Source organism: Passer montanus, unplaced genomic scaffold (genome assembly GCF_014805655.1).
Source record: "Passer montanus isolate IOZ18808 unplaced genomic scaffold, ASM1480565v1 scaffold141, whole genome shotgun sequence".
Taxonomy (NCBI): domain Eukaryota; kingdom Metazoa; phylum Chordata; class Aves; order Passeriformes; family Passeridae; genus Passer; species Passer montanus.
Genome location: NW_024361053.1, coordinates 434,278 through 459,729, shown reverse-complemented (window position 1 = coordinate 459,729; position 25,452 = coordinate 434,278). Strand labels below are relative to the sequence as shown.

Below are 25,452 nucleotides of genomic sequence, written 5' to 3'. Positions count from 1 at the left end.
AGTTTCTCAAACTGCTGGAGTTTAATTGATCAATGTTAAAAAAGCAAAGCACAAAAGAGAAAACCCCAAACCTGGCTGTCATCCCCAAGGACCCAGCTTCCTTGAACTTTTTTCTCAAGACCCAAATTCAACAGAAGTCTTTCCTTATTTCCCACATTTTATTTACTATTCCATTTCTTTTTAGGAAGCCCTTCACTTTGCATAGCAAATCAGCTGTGTTATCAACACTATGCTCATCAACAAAGTCCAAGTGTCCTAGAAAGTATATTAATGAAAGCCAGCAAAATCTGACAATGCCACAGAGATTTTTATTTTTTCTGTAATTAGTCCTCTTAATTAAAATATTAATTCCATGGTGAGTAAGGCCAGGATCAGCATCATCTTCTAACATATTATTAAATCAGTTTTGCTGAGAAGGAATCATATTAATAATTTTTTACACTGGTGGAGTAACTGTTCAACCACAGGTGTACACCAGTAGTTCAGCAGTAACACAATGTTCCATTTCTCAAAGCACCATTTGCATTAATAACATTCTTTCTCAGTAGCTTATTTACAATACAATATTGCTCTCTTCGTTTAATTTACAAAAACCTTAATGAACAGCAAGGATTAGTTCTGCAGATCCTGTCTCATCACCTGTCTGCAGCAGTATGATTCAGATTCCCTGAAGTCACCTACCACCAGCTCCACACTCCATGCCTGGCCTAGCAGACCTCCCAGCCAGCCTGAGCTGGCAGCTTCTTGCCCCCTTCTCCCTTCCCCCCTCCATTTCCAGGATGTGGATGTTCCCACGGCTCCCACATGAGCAGCACAGCTACAACCATGAGTCCATCAGAGCAATTTTTTTACCAAGAAAGAGGGATACAAAATTTCCTGACTTTACTAGGGAGTCTTGCCTTCTATCAAGACCACAGTCAAATGCCTTACTTAAAGGGCTTCTTATTCCAAGTCCAAAAGCTGTCCAGGCTGGAGTGCATTCTTGGAGTCCTTGGGCGCTTCTGCACCAATGGCAGAAGTGACACTCTCACTGCTGGCACAGTGACTGTGTGGAAGCACAGAGGAACTCCTCTGCTCCACGTTTCTTCCACTAAGCAATGGTGGGGCTGCACAAAGGCAGTGGTTGTGACCAACATCACAGCTTGGGCTCCACCTTACTTATTCTCTTGCTCCCATCTTCTTCAGGATTTTCTAGGATCGCTCCCCAGCTGTATAAAAGACATCTTAGCCCTCAGTCCCAGCATGATAAAAAAACAAGAAAAGCCAATCTTCCATTTGCACACTTAAGAGAAACTGCAGCTCTGTTACTGTCCCTCTGTGGCTGCTGGCAGCCCTTCCACACATCCCACTTGTACTCTTTTCTCCTTGGGGCCTGCAGCCTTCCCAGGCATCACTAAGATGCTTCAGTGGTCACGGGCAGCCACCACAAAGATGTTCAGCTCGACAACAAATACTGTATTGGCAGCAACACTCCTTCACTCTCCAGAAGATCATCCATCTCACTGGTCTCACAATTTCCTATGTGTCCACGTGAACTCAAAGACAAAAAATTACACGAATTGTTTTGTTGGAGGTTTTTTTTTGTAAAGGCTCCAATTTTTGCTGCCCATCAGCACTGTCTCAGGATATTGCACAATGTTTTCTTTATTATAAAAAAAGTCTGTATCAGGCAGGAAGAAAAAAATTCTCAGGAGGCTAATGTGTACTATTGTCTGTAATTAGAGGTACGTGGTTGCTTGTGTGGCCATCAGGAAGTGGAACCTGGTGAAAGAAAAACAAGGTGGTGTTAATGGATTGACCAGAAACAGAATCTCCACCCTCCCTCCTCAAAAGCATCCTTGCACACCTCCTGCATGCCTTTTACCCAGCCTCTCACAGAAATATTATACAAATTTGGTTGCCTTCTTTCCCCACTCACATAACCTTGCCAGCTGGCAAACTTCAACCAAATTTAAGAGAAAGGCAGAGGTCTAAAAAGTATCTACAGGTTTAAATGGGAAAAATAAAAGTAATATAAAATCAAGTAGTTGCTAGAGAATCAACTCTCTTATTGCCTAAAGAAGGGAAAGGTGAAGGCTCAGTTCTTTCACGCTGCTTGGCAGCAGCCTGCAGAACAATAAGGAGCACCACTGAACCCCTCCAGCACACAGTGCCTCCTCTTCAGAGTGCAGGCCAAGCAAATGGAGATGTGAAACCAAAACCAGGACAGGGGGACCGACCAGACCTGGGAAACATGTAATTTTTGGAGCAATATGAAAATAAAAAGAATATAGTAAGGACAGTGAAGGGAATGTAAGACATCTAACAGACTCAGCTGCATTAATTCAGTTTGTTAGAGAACTCTACTTCCTTACATTTTTAGTTTTCCAGCTATTTTTAAAAGCTGTTGAATCTCTGCTAATATGTATGTCAAGGGAAGGGTCTATTGCAAATATCTTATTCTACTGTGACCAAGTCCCAAAGTTGTCCTTATCATCCATCCTCAGCTGTATCTCTTAGACAAATACTCAGAGGAAGCTTTCCTTACCGATGTGGATCTGTAAGAGCCCAGTCTGAAACGGCAAAAAATAATTTCTGCTACAAATCTTCCAAAGCCATGTAAAATTCCTGCAACATCAAACAAGAGTTAAATTGTCACCAGTAGTAAAAATGTATTATTTATGGAAGCATTGCAACAAAGCTAATGTACCATACTTAGACAGGACACAGTGCAGTAAACCCATACAGGAAACACTGAGAAATTAACACGAAGAACAGATATATCAAAGGCAGGGCGCGGGAAAGTTCTAACATTCTGAAATGCATCAAGAAAGCAAAGCTACCTAGTAAATGTAATTCCCTCTGCCAGCTTTCATGGCTGAAAATACATTGTGTGGGACAGAAATATCTACTTTGAAAAGCAGCTCTTAGTTTGAAGCCTCTTTACTGAGCTCTCTTCCAATGAGAGCCAAGGAAAGAAAGAACTCGTAATCCAGACTCCCTATTATGTCTTGACCTGTAAGTGAATTGTGCTTTTTCAACTTAGTTACTTTCTTTGATGAAGAAAATCCAGCAGTACACCAACAAGGAAAATCTTCCCAATTCTTCAGATGGAAATTTTATCTCAACTTTTGTCACTGGTTTAATTACCGGATCCCAACAACAGGAAATACACAGAATATCAATGTGTGTGTGTGTATACACATATACATAGATACCTATGTATCTATAGACAGATGTAGCCTTGCTCTTCCAGAAGTAAATTAACTTTGCTATAGTTATCCAAAAGGAGACAACAGGCCCTCAGAACACCAGAAACACCATATTGGCACACCAAAACTGAGTAGCCTTCATGGCACATTTCAATGCACACAAACAAGCACTTTGTGTTAAACCTATTAACAGGACTCCCTGCAACTCATCCATAGCAATCACCATGATAAAAAAAAAGCAATAGAACTTAAGAAAGAAGGAAGGCACTGAAAATCACCTGTAGTTGAAAAAATTCCACCAATAATGCCACAGAGCCTCACTAAGAACTGCCAAAAAGGCATGTGTTCTTCTGTCACTGTCACCATAAGTGAACTGATGTCGTATTTCATGAATATTCCTGACACCCCATGGCTGCCAGCTGCATGGTTAATTACTCTTTCCTGAAAGAAAAGACAGAAATACTTGTTAGTCACACTTGTTATCAGTCACAAGAAAATCAGTGTTACAAGATGGGATGACAGTGAGTTATTTAATCACAGTTAGGAATGAACAGAAGACTGGGGAGTATCAAGGCCACTTTGATCAGTACCTTCCAAAAGTCAAACATCATGAACTAAAAATACTTTCCTGGTCACTGGTCTGCTGTGCTGCATATCAATATTCACTATTGTGCTTTGGTACTATTCTCTCAAGACTTGCTCACATGGTCCTTTAAACAGGACTTTTATAACTCAATTTGTGTTGGTACCTATAAGGACAATGCCACAGTCTTGCCTAGCCTGTGAACTCAGGGGAGTGCACTGGTGTAATACTTGCCACAGCTCTTCCTACTTTATTGGCCACTATGAATCACTTAACTCAGTGTGAGACCTTAATAAGATTTACTTGGTCCAACAGCCTTAGCAATGGCAGAATCCCCAGAGGATTCATATAAATCATAGAATACCAGGAAGGCACCTTGAGAAACATTTGGTCCAACCTTTCTTGGCAAAAGCCTCTTTTCAAACTTTTTGTCAGTTACATCATATCAAACAACAGTCACACAGCAAGAAATACCTCAATAAATAACTCACTATGACTACCCCGCACCTCAGTCCTAATCTGAGAAATTTCTAGTTTCTTTTCATTTGCCAAATTCTCAAACCAAAAGACACCAAGGAGGAATGTGGCTGCTATAAATACCTACTAAGATTTCAGGACAGAACACACCTCAACACAAGCTTCTTTCAAAAGTCTGCTGTCATTTTGTTGTTAGTGAAAGGTGCTGATAAATGCACTGCCAGGTAAGTCTGGCTGAAAATACCTAAGGACAGCAGAAAAGAACGTAACGGACTGAAGACAAACTCAGCCATGCCTGAGCAAGTAAGAGCCAAAAAGACAAGATAAACAGGACTGAACAGAAAAGCAATATATCACAGCTCCATTTCTCTGTATATTTAACAGTTTGAGCTCAAAAACCACAGAGAATATGGTACAAAAAAAAAAAAAAGCAGAATACTACTTTGGAAAATGTAGGTTAAGCAACTTCTTCAGTTAGCTAACATCGTCAAAAACCATACTGCTTTTTATGCTACCACACCAAAATTAAAAGGATGCCAAAATAATGTATCAGTAATGACAACAGGTCCCAAAAACTTTGCAATGGTTAAATAAAACAAATCAGTAAGAAGTGCTTTCCATATTTCAAACCATGAGTACTGTCAGCATTTGGAGATGGATGACCAGTCATATTAAAAAGGGAGAGAAGACTAAAGGTAGTTAAACAGAACCTTGCCACTGCAAAGTACAAAACTGTACTTTTGTTTGCTTTTCCTCTCTCATTTCCCTAAGCCTTACTGGTCTTTTGAGGTCAAATGGTGGGAAAAGAATATGAAGTTAAATAGAACATACAAAACTCCACCCTTAAAAGAAACAGAATTCTTTTTCTGCAAACCATTTTGATCTGCTTCCAGTTTCTACTGCTGCAGAAGATTTAACTTCTAAACTAAAAAACTTCTAACTGCTAAAAAATTACTAACTTTGCATCAGATAGCTCAGTGAAGCCTTTCTAGAATTAAATATTTTTAACCTAAATAACTACAGTATCTCAACCATCAAGAATAGTGGAGAAGATCTGGCCCACACCTCTCAAACTTTGCTTCCCCATGTGCCCAACACTGGCAATTAAACCTCACTGCACTTCAGTTTGAGCCGTGGTGTCTCACCACCTTTTCCCATGTCTGCATATGTGCCTACTCTTTCAAAGTAAGTGCACTAAGGTGTTCAGTGAATTGTTGCTCTTAATAACCTTTCTCAGCTCATCTAATAGAAGTATTTGGTTCCCTAAGAGTAAACACAAATAAGCTTTGGAAGAAACAGGGTTGCATACTGAGGCAGCAAGAGCAAACAAGTACATAATGGACACTTTATCTCCATTATTTACAGGATCTTCTCCAAAGTAATGTGTGGTTGTAGCAATTTTTTATAAAAATACATCCCCACAAAAAACTGAAGAGCTAACTAAGACTGGACAGTTAATTGAAAGAACAACTGTTACACAGGAAGAGAAAAAAACTGAATGCAAGATGAAATAAAAAGGAACAATAAGACAAGCTGTTGACTGGCTTACAGAAGTCTAAGGGATGCCTTAGTTGTTGCAGATTGTGCAGAGAAAACACAAAGCAGATGGCTAAACCAGCAGGAGGTAGGAGTATACTGCATGATGAAATTCTTCTTCATTCTCTCCTTAGCCCAGCTTTCATGAGTTCTGGAGCAAACCTTTCCCTCCAGTGGCCTGCATGTCCAGGGCTGAACATCAAGACATCACCTCTCACCTACTTCCCCTACCTCAGTATTTTTCAGAAGCACAACATGGAATTGTGAGGAAATAAAAAATTCTTCTCCCTTGGAGAAGATCACAAACTGTAATACAGTGAATTTCCATCCTACTAATACCCACATTTTCTTTCAACCCAAGGCTCTCTTGTCACTTCTCACTTTAGCTGTCATTTTTAATTAAACTTTTCACAAAGATTTTTTTCTTTTGGCTTTTGAATAAAAGATGAAAACAGTTCAATATCTGAAAAGACATCTAGCCAGTACACGCAAGGCTTTTCTCCTATTCACAGCAGTCTTTAAATTGGTACTTTATGATACATACTATGCTGCATTAAGTACCCTTGTTATGGATTCAGAATAAAAAGCCTCTCAAAACCCAGAAGTGGAAGCTCTCTAGTCTTGAGAATAATTAAATTTGGTAGTTCAGCAAAGGTTAAACAAGACAGCTGAGACACTTACTGTGCAATGAGCTTTTCATACAAACTACCTGCTCCTGTTTCTTATGCTCCACAACCAAATTCAGGATATTCAAGCGAGCTGTATGTTTGTTTGCTTCCCACATGGATAAAAAGCTAAAGGTGAATTAAATATTTGTAAAGCTACACACTATGTTACAGACCTAAAATTTGGAGGATTTCACCACCACCACTATTCCAGTGAAGTGGAAATTACTGTCTATCATTAATTCTAATATCAGACTCCAGATCTATAGATGCAAAACATTAATAGAAGTTTGCATGTGTCACCAAGCATATATATTTTTATTTTTTTACCATCACTGCTGTATGAATTACAGATAAATCTAGTGTACTAGAATGTTCTACAAAGAATCTCTTCATGCTAGAGTACTTTGCAAAACCATGGTACTATTTTCACATTTGAACTTTTGTTATGAACAATCACTTTTAGACTTTTTATGGTCTATAAAAAAGACCATCTATGTTTTTTTTCTTTCTTCTACTTACCCTTTCTGTCACTGAAAATTGATGAGTTTCTGCTGAAATTTTGTATGTATGGAGTTTGGTTGGCACAACTGTGATAAAATATTGGAACATCTGATTGTCTAGAAGAAAAAAAATCTTAGACTGTTGAATCAGGAAGAGTCAAAGGCCATCTGAGATATTCATAAATAACTCAAAGAAATAATAAATCAGCTAAGGCATTTGCACTAGGAACATTCTTCAAGGAATGCCAGCACTGCCAAAACTGCTTCAGCACCATCTGCACAAAGTTAGTTTCCATGGAAAAGACATATATCCCATTTATACTCAGAAATTTAAATTTTTTCCATGTCATGAAAAGACTCACTAAAGTCAGGCCACTCAAAGCTTCAAATGAAACACACAAGTAGTGTTTTCCAGGGCTCTAGAACAAGTTTCACACTCTCACATGTTTCAAGATGTATACAAATCTCAAAGTGGTCTGAATAGATTTTGGCCATTGAATTGTATCTACAGTGCTGGAAGCCCTTTTAAACTGCTTAACAGATTTTCTCTCCATTACACCTAGAGAGAATTCTTCTAGAGCCATCAGCACACTCATGCATTTGCCCTTTGTGCAATTCCCTAAGGGAACAAACACCAATAGACTGAAGCAATTTATTTATTGCAACTATACTAAACCACTCTGGCTGTAAGAGCCAAGAACTGACTGGCTTTGAGACAACAGCAGCTGTAGAAGGTTCTGGGCTTCGCTCTCACAGGGAATGCCAGCGGTGGGATGAGGCAGGTTACTACCCTGCTTTATTTATACATGAGGAAACAAAGTGCTCCACAAACCCATCCTGTTTCATCACAAAACACACTTTGGAAGGGACAAACCAAATACAGGAATGGAATCCAAGGATCCTGGTGCTATTTTTTAAACCAAATCAGTCTCATTTTTCCCCATCATCACAACAATCAGATTCTCCACTGTAACATACTGCTGCAATATGGCCAGACATAGTGTAACTTCAACATAAAAAGCCTGGAAAAAACTGCAAATCACCTCAAAGGAAACAGCACAGAACAGCAATGCAGATATTAGAAAGAAATGCCCATTTAAGATGTCATGTGGATATCAGAACAGGGCATTGCTCACTACCAAATTTAGCCTGACATGCTGCTTGTCAATCACAACATTTATGAGAAATGATAACATTCAAATGTAACTACTGAGGAACTCAACAAAACATTTATTTTTTTTTTTTAAACACACAACACTTACGATCTGATGCAATTTTTTCTGTTCCATCCAATGGATTAATAATTCCTGGAATAAGCTCTCCAAATGACAAATGATCTATTCTATGGGAGAAGTTATAGGCTGAAAGAGAATATAGAGAAATGAAGTATTTTTAAACTATGACATTCTGTACTTAGAGAAAAAGATGCACCCATTTCCAACACTGAAATATTCTAATTAATGCATTTACCAAAAAAACACTGTACACATCATTGGATCTACCTACATATCAAAGAAAACTCAAATCCAAAATATTTAATAGAAAAGTTAAATTTTTCTAGAAAAGAGCTTCTAAACCAAATTGTAACTGTATTTGAATTCATGGTGGAGCTGAACAGAGCTATAATTTTATAACAGAGAATTTCTAGTTGGCCAAATACTTCTATTATTCTACAGTTGATAGAAGAAGAAGAACAATTCTTGTAAGCAATTGCATTAAAAAGACAAAAATTTAGTAAATCAAACGTAAAGAGGAAGTGTAAGGCAGCTGCCAAGTCACTACTACACTGCCTATTTGGCAGGTACTTAAGATGTATAAAATTATTAAAGTTTTGTTAACATAAATTCATGGGCAGACATTTGGAGGCATAACTAACTGTAACTGTTTTAATCAAGTTAATTTTTCACAGTAAGTCACATTTGCTTCACATTAAGTGAGGCAGCAACACATTTAATACCTAGACTCATAATCCAAAAAATAAGTTTCTAAGGAAAAAGGTTAGAAATTTTTAACCTTTTAAAAAGGTCTTTGAGGAAAGAGGTAGTTTGGACTGAAATACAGGAATTTCATTTGGCATCTATGTTACACCAAAGTACAGCTGAGATTCCAGTGTTATCATTACTATAGAAGCAACCTAAAGACAATCTTAATGGTGTTAAATGTATGAAAGCAAATTGTTACAGAGTGAGATCATTGCAAAGAATGTTCTTCACTTTGTTTTTGCAATGCAATTGCACAGCTAGAACATCTTTAAAACAGCAACCTAACGTGAACTAGAAGACAGCACTCTGACTGAAGTGAATCATATTGGTATGGAGATGACAGAAGGAACTTACACTCATGGCTTACAAGGGCTGCCAAGTGTGCATGGCCTCGGGGGTGTGGTATTGCCCTGAAGAAAGCAACAAATGTTTTATCAATCCACACAGGACTATGTAGAAAAATTACCTTTCCTCCTCTACTTCAATAAACACTTTATAATATATGTACATATTCTCATATGTATAGCATAAGATATATATGCTTAAAGACATATAGACACAGATATGTTTTTTTTAAAAACTGGTATCTATGGTCTATATCTATTTAAAACCTAAATATGACATTTTTATTACTGTCAAGTACAGACAGACTGAACAGTAAGGTCAGGAATCTTGGATTCACAAAAACCCTCTTAGACAAAACTAGTGTCTTGCATTTTTAGAAATGTCAGGAACTCATCAAGTCACTATACTTCTGGAAGTCACCAAGTCCTACGATATGAAAAGCTGCAGAACTGCCCAAGTGAAACTCTTTCAAGAGTTTCCATCCTATAAAAGACTGAAATTCATAATGACTACATTACATGCAACAATGCAGTGCACGGTTTTGGCAATTTATGTAGAAAATTAACAGAGCAAGAATAGGTATTACATAGGAAAAAATACCAAGCATGAGTACAGGAAGGTCAATAAAACCCAGTCATTAACTGAAGCATAAAAGCACACACACATATAGATACAAGCACTATACAGAATGTAGAAGTCAAGGGATTTTTTATTTTCAGGAATTGGAGAGAACATACTTGCCCACAGTTATGTGAAAGTTCCCTGCCACTTTATTGACATAGAGATGACCATGAATTCTGCATGCATCTGGAGACTGTAATGAATTATCTTCCCTGTTTAAATAAAAACAACATTGAAAGTACTTGAGAATATTCACTGTCTAGCAGAAATAACAGCAGTACAGTTAGACATCTTTTAACTGGCATAAAGATACAGCATTATCCTCTACCAGTCCTTATTGTATCTTGAATTGTAGCAGAGATGGTGGAAGGGAGGGAAACTAGTAAAGGTCAGTTTGATGAATTCAATGAGCTTTCATTCATACTTGTATTTGGAGATCTGGCCTACAAGGCTGGCTTATGATACCTGAACACACAGAGAACATTAGACTATAAGAATGTCTGCCCCAGGGATTTATATTTTCCCACTTCCTTCTACCAAAAATGGCTCCTTGGGAGAATTTTAATGCTATAATGAACAGAACCAAATAAATTTTGGTCACACAAACAGCACTGTAGCAAGAAGAGCTTTCAACTTTATTTTTTACAAAAGCTTCCACTCCTTACTCATGTTGTGATGTCCACAACACAAAATCTAATTCCAAATCTGCTCTTTTGAGGGAGATGAAAACCAACTTTTTTTGAAATACATCTCAAGCATAAATACGATTTCAAATACTGCACTAACAAGCAACACAGAGGCACAGCAGGAATTAATTAATCTGAAGACATCAAGCAAATGAGAAAAAAAAGATTTTTTGAGCCATCTTCAGGCTTGCCTTGGGAAGGAGGAACACATTTGATCCTCAGAAGGGAGATTACAACACAGGAAGTGTGTATGGCAGCTTTAGTGTTTGCTTTGTTTTATTCACTATTTTTTGTTTAGTGCTGTTTCTAAGCAGAGAAAATTTCAGCTTTCATGTAGAAAGTGTTCTTCCCATGGGGGAAAAATAAAATCATACAGCATTTAGATTCAGCAGACCAAACATTCTATGCACTAATTTCTTAACATTCCTGAGTAGCTGGAATTAAGTGTAAACAGCAAGCTTTCTCCACACAATCTTAAAAGTGTTATCTTAGACACAGGAATTAACTAACAAAACACATTGGCATTCAAAAGTTGATTCTTTTAAAATTATGAAGCATTATGACACAGGTAATAGCAGCACTACTTTTAAAAGCTGTGGACAGAAAGGTAGTTTTAAAAAAAGACTGTTTAGTATTGCCATGGAATTACTCATTCCCATTAAGAAGGAGGCATTAAATCACATGGAATAAAAAGGTGTGTGCATATATTTACTCATGTCTACATTGTACATGTAAGCACACACACAAACCTGGAAACCTTCTCCAGTTTGGAAACCCCAGAGGTTTTCATAAAGCAACAGCTTGCCAAGGCAAGTATCGAGTACATTATTTTAAAATTCATTAAAAAGCAGCAGGATCTTTTCTTACAACCGTGTCTTCTGGGAGTAGGATGGAATCATAACCACAATAAAATGTTAAGTCTAATTCACAGTTTTGGAGGAAAGGGCAGTAATTTCACAAAATCCCAGTTTTTCTTACCGTGGTGGCAGTGCTGTAGAAGCACCTTTAAATGCACTTTTGAATATCACATCTTGAAGAGAGTGTTCTTCCTGCAGCCTACTCTGAATTAGTTGCAGCATCCTAAAGATTAGAGACAAATGTAAAAGCATGCAACAGTAAAACAAAATCTAGCTTCACAATTCATCATTGGCCTCAACTGCAAGTTGCAAGTCAGGAACTTAGCAAAGTCAATGACAGCAATAAAGCATTACATTAAACGTTGGGAATAATATTTTATACAGAATTTAAAGCTCAGGTGTTCACAGCAATGTGTTACCAAAATACTAGAACTAGCCAGATCCCCAAACAAGCTTCAGAACCATTACAAGATTATCACTAGTGGGCACACAACACCAAGATATTAAAGTGATAAACACAGTGTCAATTAAGTTATAGGAAATAATCAATTTGTTTTTGCAAGAATGTGCTAATTTGTTACAATGGCTCAGCTTTGACGTTTAGATACCTATTTTACACATTTGATTCCATGATTTTAACTCATGCTATCAAGCATTCATTTGGAAACAGAAGCTGAGAGAGTCCATACATCTTGGCTTGCACCTACATGGCCCCATGGAATAGTTAAGTCCTAAGCCAATTTTCTTTTTCCATAACAGAGATCTTAAATTATAAGGAAAGCAAAGTAACTCAATATCTTTTTGCAGGTTTGCATTCTTAAATTACAAGCTGGAGGTATTAGACTCAAGACACAGCTGTGTCATGTACCTCTGGTGTACTTCAAAGTCACTTGCAGTACAAATAATACAAACCATAAACATGTCTCTCAGTGCTTTACCTTTGCAATTCTTTTTGTTGTGGGGTGAGCTCAAATGGTACCTGAAACAAAAATAACACATCTAATAAAACACACAGAATGCATCCCTTCCATGAAACCCAGGAGAGAATTAGGGTGTGGGTACAGAGCTATAATCAACCTCACACATGGTACCACAGAACAGTTTAAGAAAGGACTTTGCAGTTTAAATAATACATTTTGTGCTCAAGTATAAGAAGTTCTCTCCATTCCCAACCAGAACTGCAAAGACAGGAGAGAATTAGGGTGTGGGTACAGAGCTATAATCAACCTCACACATGGTACCACAGAATAGTTTAAGAAAGGATTTTGCAGTTTAAATAATACATTTTATGCTCAAGATGTTCTGTCCATTCCCACCCAGAACTGCAAAGGAGCAATCTTTGAAAGACAAGGGTCCAGGTGCAGATTGCATATTTCTAGGCTCATCCCACATGAAGCACTAAAGAAAAGGTATGCTTCATCAGCATAACAGGATCACTAGTAACATCTGACCAGAACTGCAAAGAAGCAATCTTTGAAAGACAAGGGTCCAGGTGCAGATTGCATATTTCTAGGCTCATCCCACACGAAGCACTAAAGACAAGGTACCAATCCTGCTATGCTTCATCAGCATTACAGGATCACTAGTAACATCTTTCACCAAATTCAAACCCAAATATTGGTTAACACAAATGTACTCAGTAAATTCAATTGCAATTAATGCTCAAATATACCCAGAAGCTATGCCCAAAAGAGATCAACTATGGAATGTTCCTCTAAGAGGTTAGTGGAGGAAAAAAAAAACACAAGCAAGCAAACCAGCCCAGTGGTGCTTTGCACCAAGAGGAATTAAATTTTTAAATAAAAAGGTCAGAATCAACTTACTGGTTCATAGATTAACCCATCTGCAGAGGCAACCATTGTTTCTGCTAAATCCAGAACATCAGCCCCCACATCTATTTTAAACAGGGAGAAATATTAAGTCACATACACAATCAAGAACAAGCAAAAAAAAATTCAGGTTGAAATGAAGTTTCACAGTGATAAACTTCAGCATATGTTATTGTTCCTTCAACCTATTTAACCATCAGTATCAGCTAATAGGCATTGACCAAAAACTCTTGAGGTCTGCAGTATTTTCTTACTGATTTGACACCTACAGAGAAGTTGTATGAACCACACATATAAGCCTTCTAGGATCTGCTATGCATAAATATTTTCTCCTGTTTTATAAGCACTGAACAGAGACCAAGACTAGTCAAATCAGAGGATAAAAGTTTATTTGCAAAAAATAACAAAAAAACCACTGACATACAATTAATGCTAATTACACTAATTACAGTTAATGCAAGGTTTAAACTAGGCAACAAAAGTGCATCCTGAAAATCTGCTTGCATTCCTGGTAGAAGTAGTATTCTCTCTTCTCTCAGTCCAGGACAAGCAAGACTGAACACAATTAAAGTTCATCACCTAAATGATGTCAAAATAATACTAATTATTGCCTTTAATAAGGAAGGCACCCCTCTTATGTTTACAAGCAGGATGAAATTACGTGACGGTTTCAGTGCTGTTAATAGCAGACAAGCTTAATATATCCCAAGTTCATAAATAAATAGAAATTGTTATAAATTCCTGCTGCTGATTTGTGTCTCACAATGAGCTTTTAGAATATTTCACCTAATGAGAGACTGAACAATAGATCCTGTTCCTGCTAACAGACAAAGCAAGGTCCTGCAAGGTAAGAGTGAGATGGCACAGATATTCTTCTTTACATTTCTTACTAATTCTGTCAATGAGTCATATGCCATCAAGATCACTACATGCCATTAAGATCAGAAAAAATGACACTGGTAAAATATTCTGAACAATATCTAACTACATTATCAGCAAGTATGCTCTCTGAAGAGGCTTTAAAGCGTTTAAAAACTTTCCTTGATGGAATACTTACATTGACACCTCATGGCAACTGTAATATCAATATTGATCCTTAATTTACTGGAAAGAAAAAAAGGGCAAAAATCCATTAAGTAACATTGAGTACAAGTATCAAGAAGAAATCTCAGACTACTTGCATTAATACAGTAAAGTACCAAAATTTATATAAATAAATATATAGCTGTTTAAAATTTGGGTGAAGCAACATGGATTTTAAGAGGATGTTAAAGCACTTGTAACTTAAGAGATAACCTCCATCACACCAAAAGTCTGATTGTGTGGCATTCTCCAATATTCTGGGCATTTCCTATTGGTTTTCATGTTAATTTCACAAAAGTAATTTAAACTATAAGGAATAAACTCCCTCACTACAGTCACAGTGTTCTGTTCTCAGGGAGCTGACCTCAAGCAAATCACATAAGCAAGGGATTCAACACTGGCTCAACCTGGGTCAGACAGGGTCAGTAGAGGAGAAAAGCAGTTAAAATTATACCAGTCTCCATTGGTTCAAACTGTGAAGAACCACAGGCTGAGTGATTAGCTCACAATCAAACTGGGGAACCTGTAGTAGGACATACCCCAAATCCCGTAACAGTCTCTTAACTGACAGACTACCCTTCCTGGGAGACAGCTTCACTTGGGATATAACCTACTTCAGCAAAGACCTAAATGTGAAATCCCAGCTGTCTGAATGGATTTACTATCATTTGAGTTTTTGATGCAGCTCCTTCAAATTTCTCCTTTTTTGTTTTTCATTACAGAAACCTTCTTTACTTCTGATGTACCAGACATCCAATTAATATATGTATCTTTAGCCTGTTACCACAGCAACTACCCAAACAGCTCTTCAAGTTATTTCAGTTCAGTTAGTTCAGCTCGTGGGTGCCAGTGTCAAACCATGACACAGACACATAACATTTAGAGGTGTTCAGAGCACAAAATCTGCATTAACTTCACAGGAACTCATGGGTGCCTGACCAGCTCTTGGAAGAAAGGCAAACAAGTCCTGACAGGCACATGAAAGCGGGGGGGCTGTATCTTGAGACAAAATTAGTGACAGCCTCTAAATAATGTCACCAAAGTTCTGAGTGCTTCGGGCTCACCTCCAGCAGCAGAAAGTATAATGGCAACATACTAATCACATGAACTGAGAAAGCCTTGAGCCACAGTGGGCGGGTTTACCAACCTGATGTGGAGTTACATCCTACAATCTTCTCTGAACTGTTACCAAGTAATTCCTAAGAGCTCCTTCAATAACAAACCTACACTATTTTGACTTCTTCACTGCAGAAATCTCAATTTATCTTATTCATAGATTACATAGAAGAAAATGCCCCAAAACAATCAACACACGAAAAATCAAATCCCTGCAGCATTTAATTTGCAATTTCAATTATGAATTGCTTTCAAGTCACATGAATATTTTAAATCTGTTCTTCCCTGAAATGCAGACAATTAACATTTTAAAAAGAAGTATAACAAACAAAGTTACCTAGTAAAATCCTTGTCTACTTCATATTCATATTTCATCCATGTGTCCCGGTACACCATGAACTCCATTATAGTCAGGAAAGCTATCGTTGTAAATGCTATCAGAGAAACTGGTCAGAGGAAAAACAGAAATTCAGACTGTGAGAATTACTATCCAAAAACATAAGCAGAACAAAATTCTAACAATTCCAGAAGTTGAGCATTACCAGTACAACACTGGTATCTTTGATTTAAAAACCCAAAACCTGCTCTTAGAATGTTGTTTTTATGATAGTATTTGTTTTCAGGCAGGAGTGGAAAAGAGTGAGTCCCACCTTTGCATCAAGAAACTACTTTTTAAGTACAGTCAAATACTGGAATGATTAGGAAGCTGTGAAATCCCTGTATGTAAAATCTAAGAACAGACTAGCTCATCCTCCACATATAATTGCATCAAGAAACTACTTTTTAAGTACAGTCAAATACTGGAATGATTAGGAGGCTGTGAAATCTAAGAACAGACTAGCTCTTCCACCACATATACAGCACACACTGACAGGGATGGTCTAGGAAAACTCAATCCTAACTTCTGACATGAAATAAGAAAGTAGTGCATCTTGAAATTCCTTCAAGCCTCCACTTGTCTACAAGTTAAGTTTTTATAACATTTTTTTAATATCAAGTTTTAGACTCAATAAGCTAGCACACAACAGAAATAAGATGCATTATATTACTTGTGTATAGCAGTATAATCATGACTCCCATCCCAATATTTCAAACAAGTCTCTCTCTGGCAACAAAGAACAGGCAGCTATCCATTCTACCAATAAGTGAAGAACTTGAAATTATTTTTAGGATGAAAACGAATTGGTGTATTTTAGTGGTACATGTGCTTCACTTATCTCCAAGACAGCCTACTCATCACATTTGCAAACTTGTAAGTACAAGGGGAATATGCACCCTGCTGCACAGTCAGAAACACAGTAATAGATGCACAGAAGCACCTGCTATGCCCCTTTTATTAAAACATGGCTTTCATAAGCTTGAAAACACTTCAGTTATGGAGCATAGTAGCAATCTGTACAGCTTATTGGCACTGCAGGTTTTTTCATTTACATTCTGTGGAATATCTCTATGGAATCTGTGAAGGGCAATTTGAGAAAAAGACAAGCTCATTGTTGATAGGCTTCAACTCCCTACACAGTGGTCCCCAAGCCAGAGGTGGGAGCAGAGAATAAAGGCACTGTCCTTGGGGATTCAGGAAAGAAGCTATTGGCTGCTGCATGGATCAGCAATGTTTCCAGTCCCATCTTTCAGCTGACACTATGTAACAATCACACATATTAAATGCTTATGTCAACTGCACTAACCAGTTCATTATCCTGGCTCTCAATTTCTTCTGGAACCAGCAGGCCAGGCTCACCCTGGCTATGCAACAACAGGAAAGCTGGAGCCATATCAGCTATCCAGAGCCACACAAACACAGTAACAGCCACAGCTGCTTTCTGGATAATTCTGAGCAAATATATGTGTGGATCTGAACAGGAAAATAAAAGTCTTGTAGAATTTTCTTTCCTGAAGGGTCTCCCAGCCCCAGAGCTGGGAGAGAGCTGTTGGAGAGATCAGGACTGAGAGAGATCAGCACTCCTGCTGCAATGGGTTTGAAGGCCATGAAAGTCTGAGAATAGAGTCTTAGTAGTTTTAGATCCCTATCACATCAGAAAGTAAGCCTGACACTTTAATCCTGAATGAAACAGGAATATTATATTCAGATTTCACAATGGCAAAGAAAAAGACAATCCTATGTTGTCATTTATAAGGTTACTGGGATAAAACCAAAGAATGTCAAAGTAACTTCTAGTGTTGAGAAATCCTTAAGGGACCACTCACCAAAGCAAAGGTCTCATGAATGATGGTGCTATACTACAAAAAAGGATTCTTTAGGAATTTGGTGTTTTTATGCAAATAACAACATAGAAAAAATACATTTGTTTCCTCAGGAACTGGGACTAACATTAACAAAGAATTATTTAAACACTTCTTAGAGATTATTTAATATACAATAATCCTTTAATTATTAACAGTGCACTTGAGGAAACAGCAAAGTAATATATAACCTTCTGATATTTACTTCTACACTATAAGTGCCATAACAACTTCAAAGGCTTATCTGTAGATTGCAATTGCTTCCTCAACTTTTTATTCAACTGAGCTTCAGGCATAATCACACACCAGAGAGATTTTTGTCCTCCACTTTTAAGTGCTAGCAGTTTCCCATCTGCAAATAATTCCAACAGTCCAAGAGATGAAGTCACTATTTTCAAATCTAACTCAGCTCAACTTAAAGACACAATTTTATGATCAGATATGTAAAGAAAGGTCTTTTTTACAGAGCTCAGCTTTTTCAGAGAAGCTCAAGTGACTAATAGGGAAAGTACAAGCAAATGTCCTGGATTAAAGTGTTTAGTTCTTCAAAGGGCTTTCCTTACTCTTAAAATAAAGTACACTTTTCAAGCTTTAGAAAACTGCTCTTCATCCTTATTCTCAACTTATCTGTCTCTGGAGAATATTTTTCTACTTTTGCAAAAAGTGGAGTGTTGCATAGTGTTGAATTCCATCATCATTTCAGGTCATGCTCACTCAGTCTCACCCAGAAACCTGACACCAAGAAAAGAGCTTGGTGAGACAACAAATGAGTAAGTTTTATTACAGCCTTGGCACGGTGCACTTCCAGTTGCAACTGGTTAGAAGCTTTTATTTCTAACCTTTACACTGGGTACAGTCTCACCAACTTTATACAAAAATCTCCCTTCAGATGAGTGATGGATCTGTTTCCATAAGATGTCTTTACTTGAAGGGGATGAGCTCAGTCAGTCCACCAAAGCATTCAAGAAACAAATTTTGGCTAGTTTCAAGGAAACACAGATGCCTGTCCTCCTCACACTGAAGTTTCTACCAATATCAGCATCTCAACAAGGCCTACCTGTGCCTCCACTCGCTGAAGTCTCCACATAGCTTTCAGGAACCTTTGGAAAGGCATCCAATTCTTTCATCAAATTCAAGGTCTTCTTCCGATTCAGTCGCCTCATCTTCAGCACACTCCTCCACCTCCTCCTTCATATATTCCCTCTAATGTGAGAGTAAATTGTGATTAAAAGACACAAGCAAGATTGCTCAAACTGAGTGGCTTTAACATAAAGCAATAATAAGGCCATTCAAACCCCAGAAATATCAAGAAACACACACTAGACAACTGGATAGTCACTCTTACTTCAAGAAAATTGTTAAGATTGGCCTGGACACTGCTGCTTACAGTCCAGCCACATCCAGCACATTCACCATTTAATTATTACTAATTTCTTTCTCAATTAAGTTCTTATTGGTAGTGAATAGATCACATTTTAAATTTAAAAAAAAAAAATTCAAACTCAGTCCTGAAGTAAATTTGCTGAACAGACCTGACAGTGCACAGAAATCACTGACTTAGGAGGAAATATCTAATAGGCTGCATAAACTTCAGAAGATGTCAGACAGCTCTGGGCTCCTACATTCAGCCAACGTGGGCACAAATTATATCTCAAAGGTAAAAAAAAAAAAGGTGCATTTTGCATTTTTACAGGTGTAGAATATTACGATCATAAAATGACCTTTTTTTTTTCCTCTATAAAAATACCTCCCAAAGCAAGTCATGGATCAAATCCTAACTCCATCCTTCAGAAGAATGTCTGTACATGATATGATCTCTGCTTGGAGTCATGTTAAGCAGCAAGATGCTGAGAAAAGCAGCTTGCCCTGGAAATACTGTCTAAAACCATTTCCAAATCATGCAAATATGCTCACAGCCTGGTCCTGCCAATACACTGCAAGTTTTAACAAGTTGACATTGTTGTTTTTCTTCTGGAGAACTGCTGAACTTCAACCTGAATTTCTGACTATGAAAACCATCATGCATTTACTGTATTCTGAGAATGTCATCTTATTGCTCCTCATTTAAACACTATAAGGTGAGCAAGCTAACCTACACTGCCAACACATGAGACAGCTCTCATCATCATCTTATACAAAAATCTGTGAACTCATCTACCCTGTACTGTATTCTGAGAATGTCATCTTATTGCTCCTCATTTAAACACTATAAGGTGAGCAAGCTAACCTACACTGCCAACACATGAGACAGCTCTCATCATCATCTTATAGAAAAATCTGTGAACTCATCTTCAAGAGGACATCAAATCTCTGGCATGTCCTAGTGAAATCACTCAAGATCTATTCCCTGCTCTGCCCCTTCCTGGTGCTGACCAGGCTTTGTACCATGCAATAACAAAGCAACAGGCTCTACTGGAACTGAAAGCTCACACAAAAAAAATTATCTATGCCTCCAACTTTCTTGTTACACAAACTGTCTTCAGACACAGACTCTGCACTTGGTCAGGCTGCAGATATCAACAAAATGGTACCGTGTGTGTTGCACAGGATTCAGAGAAACCACAGTTGGAGTGGGCAGAGAAGAGAACTGCTGGAACAGGCTTTTAGTTATAGTGTTAAAAAAATAATCAGGAAGCACAGATATGGCAAAGCAGCTGCTTGGACACAACTGAAGTCATAACAGCAGTTAGCACAGAGGAAACACCAGCAGGGCTTGCCTGTTATCCTACACACTCAGCAAGGAAGCCAACACAGCACCCTTTCATTTTCTGCATGTCTTCCCTGCTATCGCATGTGTATGAGCACACCGTAAAGAGGCACAAGATAAACACAGGGAATTTGAGACCACTTTACTAAAAAACTTTCTAAATCACCCTGCATCAGTAAGTGTGTGGATATTTGTAATCCAGCTAGAAATATGCAATCTGTTCATTGGTTTCTTTAATCCTACACAGACTCACTTTCAGCTACAAACCCAGATGGAGACCTGATGCCTTCCCCCTACCCATCTCCACACATGTACTACAGACACACCAAAAATATGGAGTCCACTGCTACGAAAGTCAGGTATTATGAATCCAAGAGCCAACTGCATTAAGAAACATTATCAGCATTATTATTCACGATAAATAAGGAACAAAGCACAGCACAAATGCCACTCAAGACCAGAGGCCCGCTCGAAGCCACGCACCTCCGACCCAGCTGCGGGGATGGGGCAGTTTTCTCTTCCCCGGACAACTTGGCAGCGAAGCCGCTACCGGCGCGTCCCAGCACCCGCTCCCACGGCGCGGGAAGCCCCTGCCGGGGGCCCGGGCCCGGCTCCCCACGCCGCGGGAGGCCCCGGCCGGAGCGCAGCCGGGCAGGGAATGCTGCCCGGGAGCCGAGCAGGGAATGCTGCCCCACAGGCTCGCCGCCCGTCCCGCAGGCGCGTGGGCTCCCGGGCATGGTCGTGCCACCCCGACGTGCTGCTCCGCAGAATCGGTGACCGTGCGAGGTATTTAGTGATGTTTTAAAGCGATGGCTGACAAGCGCCTTCCAAAGCAAACTGCTCAAGGGCTGTCACGCGGCTCGCAGTGTTGATACTGGTTTGGCCACTATGGATACAGAAGCAGGCAGCGTTTGAAAGAGGCAGCATCTTGGATTAGCTGTGAAGAAAAAGGCTTTAAGACAGTGGCCTATAATAGAGGGGAAGGAAAGATGTTAAGCCTATAAACCAGTCTTCAGACTTGAAGTGAAAAAGTTAAGAGGGCAAACGTATACCCAAAATCTCAGTCCTTTTCCCTGTGCTAGTGGAGTTAACTAACAGGCACTGCCTCTCCAAAGGTTTATGCCTTAGTAACTGCAGCATTAGTTTATCTCCAGATTTTTCCTTACAATCCTAGCAAGTCCCATCATGTTACTGCCACCCTGCCCACAGGTAGCTGACCCAGAAACAGCCAAAAAGGGAGCTCTCCCAATACCTTCCAGGGCGTAATAAGTTCTTAGATGATATCAAGAGGATTTTTTAAAATTGCTCAATATAAGGTTTTAAAGAAAAATAAATTATAACAGACATTTATCTTCATACATCTGAAAAAGAGACTGAAGTCTCCAGTGTTTTTGATAATGAGGCAAGCAAATAAAACCCACACCCTAGAAACACAAGTAGTGGTGAATTCTGCAACAGTAATTCAGATTTGCTTTTTTAATAGTTTAGAGGAAAAAGTAGATTGATGACAAAAGAGTTTCAATAGCATGCCAAAGTATACACAATTTGAATTAAACTACTCTTGGGGTATCTACAGCATTTGAGAATAAAAGGAGCCTGAAACAAGAAAGGAGTATGAAGAGATTCAGATTATTTTTTGCTTTTTATGGATAGGCAGGAAGAATGGAAACAAAATGCAGCAACATGCCAGTGTTCTCACTGAATTATGATCAGTCTATTTCCATCATTTTAGGAACTATAATAACAACTGGATCAGACAGTCAAAAAGAGGAGGGGGGAAGTATGAGATTACAAGAGATAAACAACTAGGCTAAAAATATGTTTATTGTACATTTGTTCCCTCATCTCAGAAAGAGCAAGCAGCTTTAGGCACATAAAGCTCTTTGACATGCCTGGGTCCTAGGGTGTAATTCAGCAGCCAGGGATTTTTCTGGCTAAGCCCTGTTTTCCCTTGAAATGCTCTTGGCACTGAGGCTTGGAAGGAGAAACTGATAGATCTGGTTATTAGCTGTGCAGCAGAGATGCTCAGCAGATGTTTTCACAGGCAAACAATCTCATCTGCTCACAGACAAACATGGGCTCAGCCTTGGTGCTCCACATCACACTGAGATGCCTCTTGCAGAGAAGTGGCACAGGACAAAACTGCTTGCAGCTTTGCACCACTACAGTCTTATTCATAACTACAGATGTCTCCATGACGTTTTATGAGGGAAAAATTTAGGAATTTAGGAAAATCAGATAAAATTTACATAATGATAACACTGTCCATTACACCAACACAATGTATTTGACTGCATTGTGCTAAAGAGACACAACAGTAATTGTACTGCAGCCATCAAGTACCAAACTACTCCAGTTCAAACCATTCTCCTTTCCTTACACCCGTGTGTTTTCTGCTCCCCTGATCACACCTAAGTCGTGGCAGCCTATAATTATCTGCCAAAATCAGATAAAATTTACATAATGATAACACTGTCCATTACACCAACCCAATGTATTTGACTGCATTGTGCTAGAGACACAACAGTAATTGTACTGCAGCCATCAAGTACCAAACTACTCCAAACCCGGCTCCTTTCCTTACACCCGTGTGTTTTCTGCTCCCCTGATCACACCTAAGCCTATAATTATCTGCCAAATAACCTCAGGGAGCCTGACAAGGAGGAAGAAATTCAGCTGCCAAGAGCAAACCATGCAGGTAAGCCAACAGGCTGCCCCTCAGCTGCTGCTTTTGTTGCAGTTCAGTTTTTAAAAAGATCCCAAAGCACCCCAGACTGAAATGCAGCCATCTATGCAAAAACACGACTGTCTTCCCAAAAACCCCAGCACTTCTTAACACTGGTGATTTATGAAGTCCCTTGATGTGTGCAAAGAGAGGAAATCACATATCATACCCATATGGTTTAGCAAACCACAAAATACATAGGACAGGAAAAAGAATCGCAGGAGTATGGGCTATGAGGAACATTGATATCAAAGACAGTAACAAAGAGGACGGTAGTAGACTAAACAAGAGAAAGAAATGTAAGCATGCACAGATATCGCCCACCTGCGCTTCAACACACTTCAGCATTAGTTAAAAAGCTGGAAACCATGTGCAGGATATACAAACTAAAATCAAAACCTGAGTAAAGCATGTCGAGACTAAACACAAGCCCCCATCGTTTACTGCTGCTACAGTCGCCTGCACAGGTGGTTCACGATAGCTGAAAAATCATTTTGTTAGCGCGAAAGGGCGAGGGAAAGGCTGGATAGCACGAGCGGGATCGGCCGGGAGCGCCTGCAGGGCGTGAGGCGAGGCAGGGATTCAGAGAGAGAGCGGCCGCTTTACCGGAACGTGCAGGCAGCGAGGTGGCATTTGGGAAGGAGAAGGAGGGGCGGGGGAAACAGGTGCAAAAGAGCGAATATGGAGATGAACGGTGGGAGTGGCTGGCAAGGGGGTTGGAGGAGAAGAAAGTCCTGGAGGTTGAGAGGTGAGGGAGGGGCAGCGAAGGGGTGACGAGGGCGGAGAGCGGCGGCCGCAGTGTCTGTGAGGGCGGCCGTGAGGGACGGGGCAGCGGCGCCCTGGAGCGGGCTGGGGCGAGAGCGCCCTCAGCCAATGAGGAGGATCCACGCTCCAGGAACCGCCAGGAGGCGAAGGCAGTTCCGGCCGCCCGTGGCCCCGCCCGGGACCGCCCGCGGCCCGCCCGCTGCCCGGCCCGGAGGCGCCGTGGGCCGGCCTGCTGGGGGTGCCGGGTGCGGGCCCGGAGGCGCCGTGGGCCGGCCTGCTGGGGGTGCCGGGTGCGGGCCCGGAGGTGCTGTGGGCTGGCCCGGAGGCGGGAGGGAGCGGGGCTGCAGTGCGGTTCCGCAGGTGGTCACTGCCGCGGGGTTTACTAAAGGCTGCCATTTGCTTCGTCTGTCTAGCTGCTGTCAATAAAAATAAGCTGTTGATGAACGACTTGGTCTCTCTAATCTTTGCTATCAGTTTTCCAGCTCAACCTGACTCCTGGTCCTCTGAGAGATCCTTTTTTTATATTATCCAGTGAAGATTTCTTGTAGGGTCTCAGGAGAAGAAGAATCCTGCTCACTGGAAGGAGGACGATGTTAAAACTACTGAGGCAACCTGAAGCAGTCCCATTGCCCACTGTGTGGACAGAATGGCTTTGTTCTACAGAGTTGCCACTGTCTTCATACATCATTATTTACCACTACAATTTTTTTTAAGATAAATTAATCCTAATTCTTATATTGGATATTTCTATGACTTAGTTAACGTTTAAGATACAATAATATATTGCATAGATACAGCTGCAGTGCGCATATATATATATATATATATAGTGCTGCAAATAGTTTCACGAAGCTCATGGGGAGCTCACAAGTCAGCTGAGGTAAGAAGTGTGTTGTGTTACAGCAAAGCTCTGTGAAAGCTGAGGTTGAAAAATGTAACAGTGTAATCTTCCTGGGGTTTTTGTCCTTTTCCTAAGAGTTTAAATTGTTTGGTGCAGACAGGTAACCGAATCGAAGTTGTCTTTCATTCAGCAGAGATTTGCTGTATGCTGTTGATAGATTGTATGGTATCTGTGGGGAGGAAAAGAGCATCGCTCACTGAATTGAATTCCTGTCCAGATTACAAATGTCAGGTTGTAATAAAGCCTGATCTTTCACTGCTTGGCTATTTTTAGTAATTAGATCATGATTACAAAAGAGAAATATTTTGATAATTGATCAAGTTACATAAAAACGCTAATCCTTCCACATAATGTTCTTGAATTGTCTAAATATAGCACAAGGCCATGAGTACACAAAGACACACTAGCATGTGTTGCGACCTTCAGTATTTATTTTATTTTAATGTTCTGTTTTCTGTTCTTTGGAACACAGTTTTTCTGAAAAAAAAACCACATGACCATTAATAAACAGGTTTCCAAAAATTTCTTTGAAGCTGTATTCACCAATATGCTATATTTTACTCCTTTGCTACAAGCTTGCTCAGTCCCAGCATAAAACTTATTCTTGAAAAATATCACTAGTCTTAAAAGCGTTATTTT

At 39.4% G+C, this 25,452-nt stretch overlaps 1 protein-coding gene across 3 annotated transcripts; it reads right to left on the bottom strand.

The window, feature by feature from the left end:
- ERGIC2 (ERGIC and golgi 2) lies at positions 1-23,886 on the bottom strand. Of its 3 annotated transcripts, none has more exons than XM_039700517.1 (14): positions 23,754-23,886; positions 18,773-18,918; positions 15,812-15,920; positions 14,333-14,379; positions 13,270-13,340; positions 12,385-12,425; positions 11,568-11,669; positions 10,020-10,115; positions 9,292-9,347; positions 8,218-8,316; positions 6,975-7,072; positions 3,470-3,632; positions 2,528-2,607; positions 1-1,761 (listed from the first exon to the last, which is right to left on the bottom strand). In XM_039700517.1, exons 2-14 carry the CDS (start codon positions 18,876-18,878, stop codon positions 1,696-1,698), a joined length of 1,134 nt encoding a protein of 377 aa, XP_039556451.1. In that variant the 5' UTR covers positions 18,879-18,918; positions 23,754-23,886; the 3' UTR covers positions 1-1,695. The 3 variants fall into 3 exon arrangements, with proteins under 3 accessions (XP_039556451.1, XP_039556452.1, XP_039556450.1); XM_039700518.1 differs by lacking the exon at positions 23,754-23,886 and adding an exon at positions 23,547-23,704; XM_039700516.1 differs by lacking the exon at positions 23,754-23,886 and adding an exon at positions 20,906-21,066.
- Positions 23,887-25,452: the final 1,566 nt, after the last annotated feature.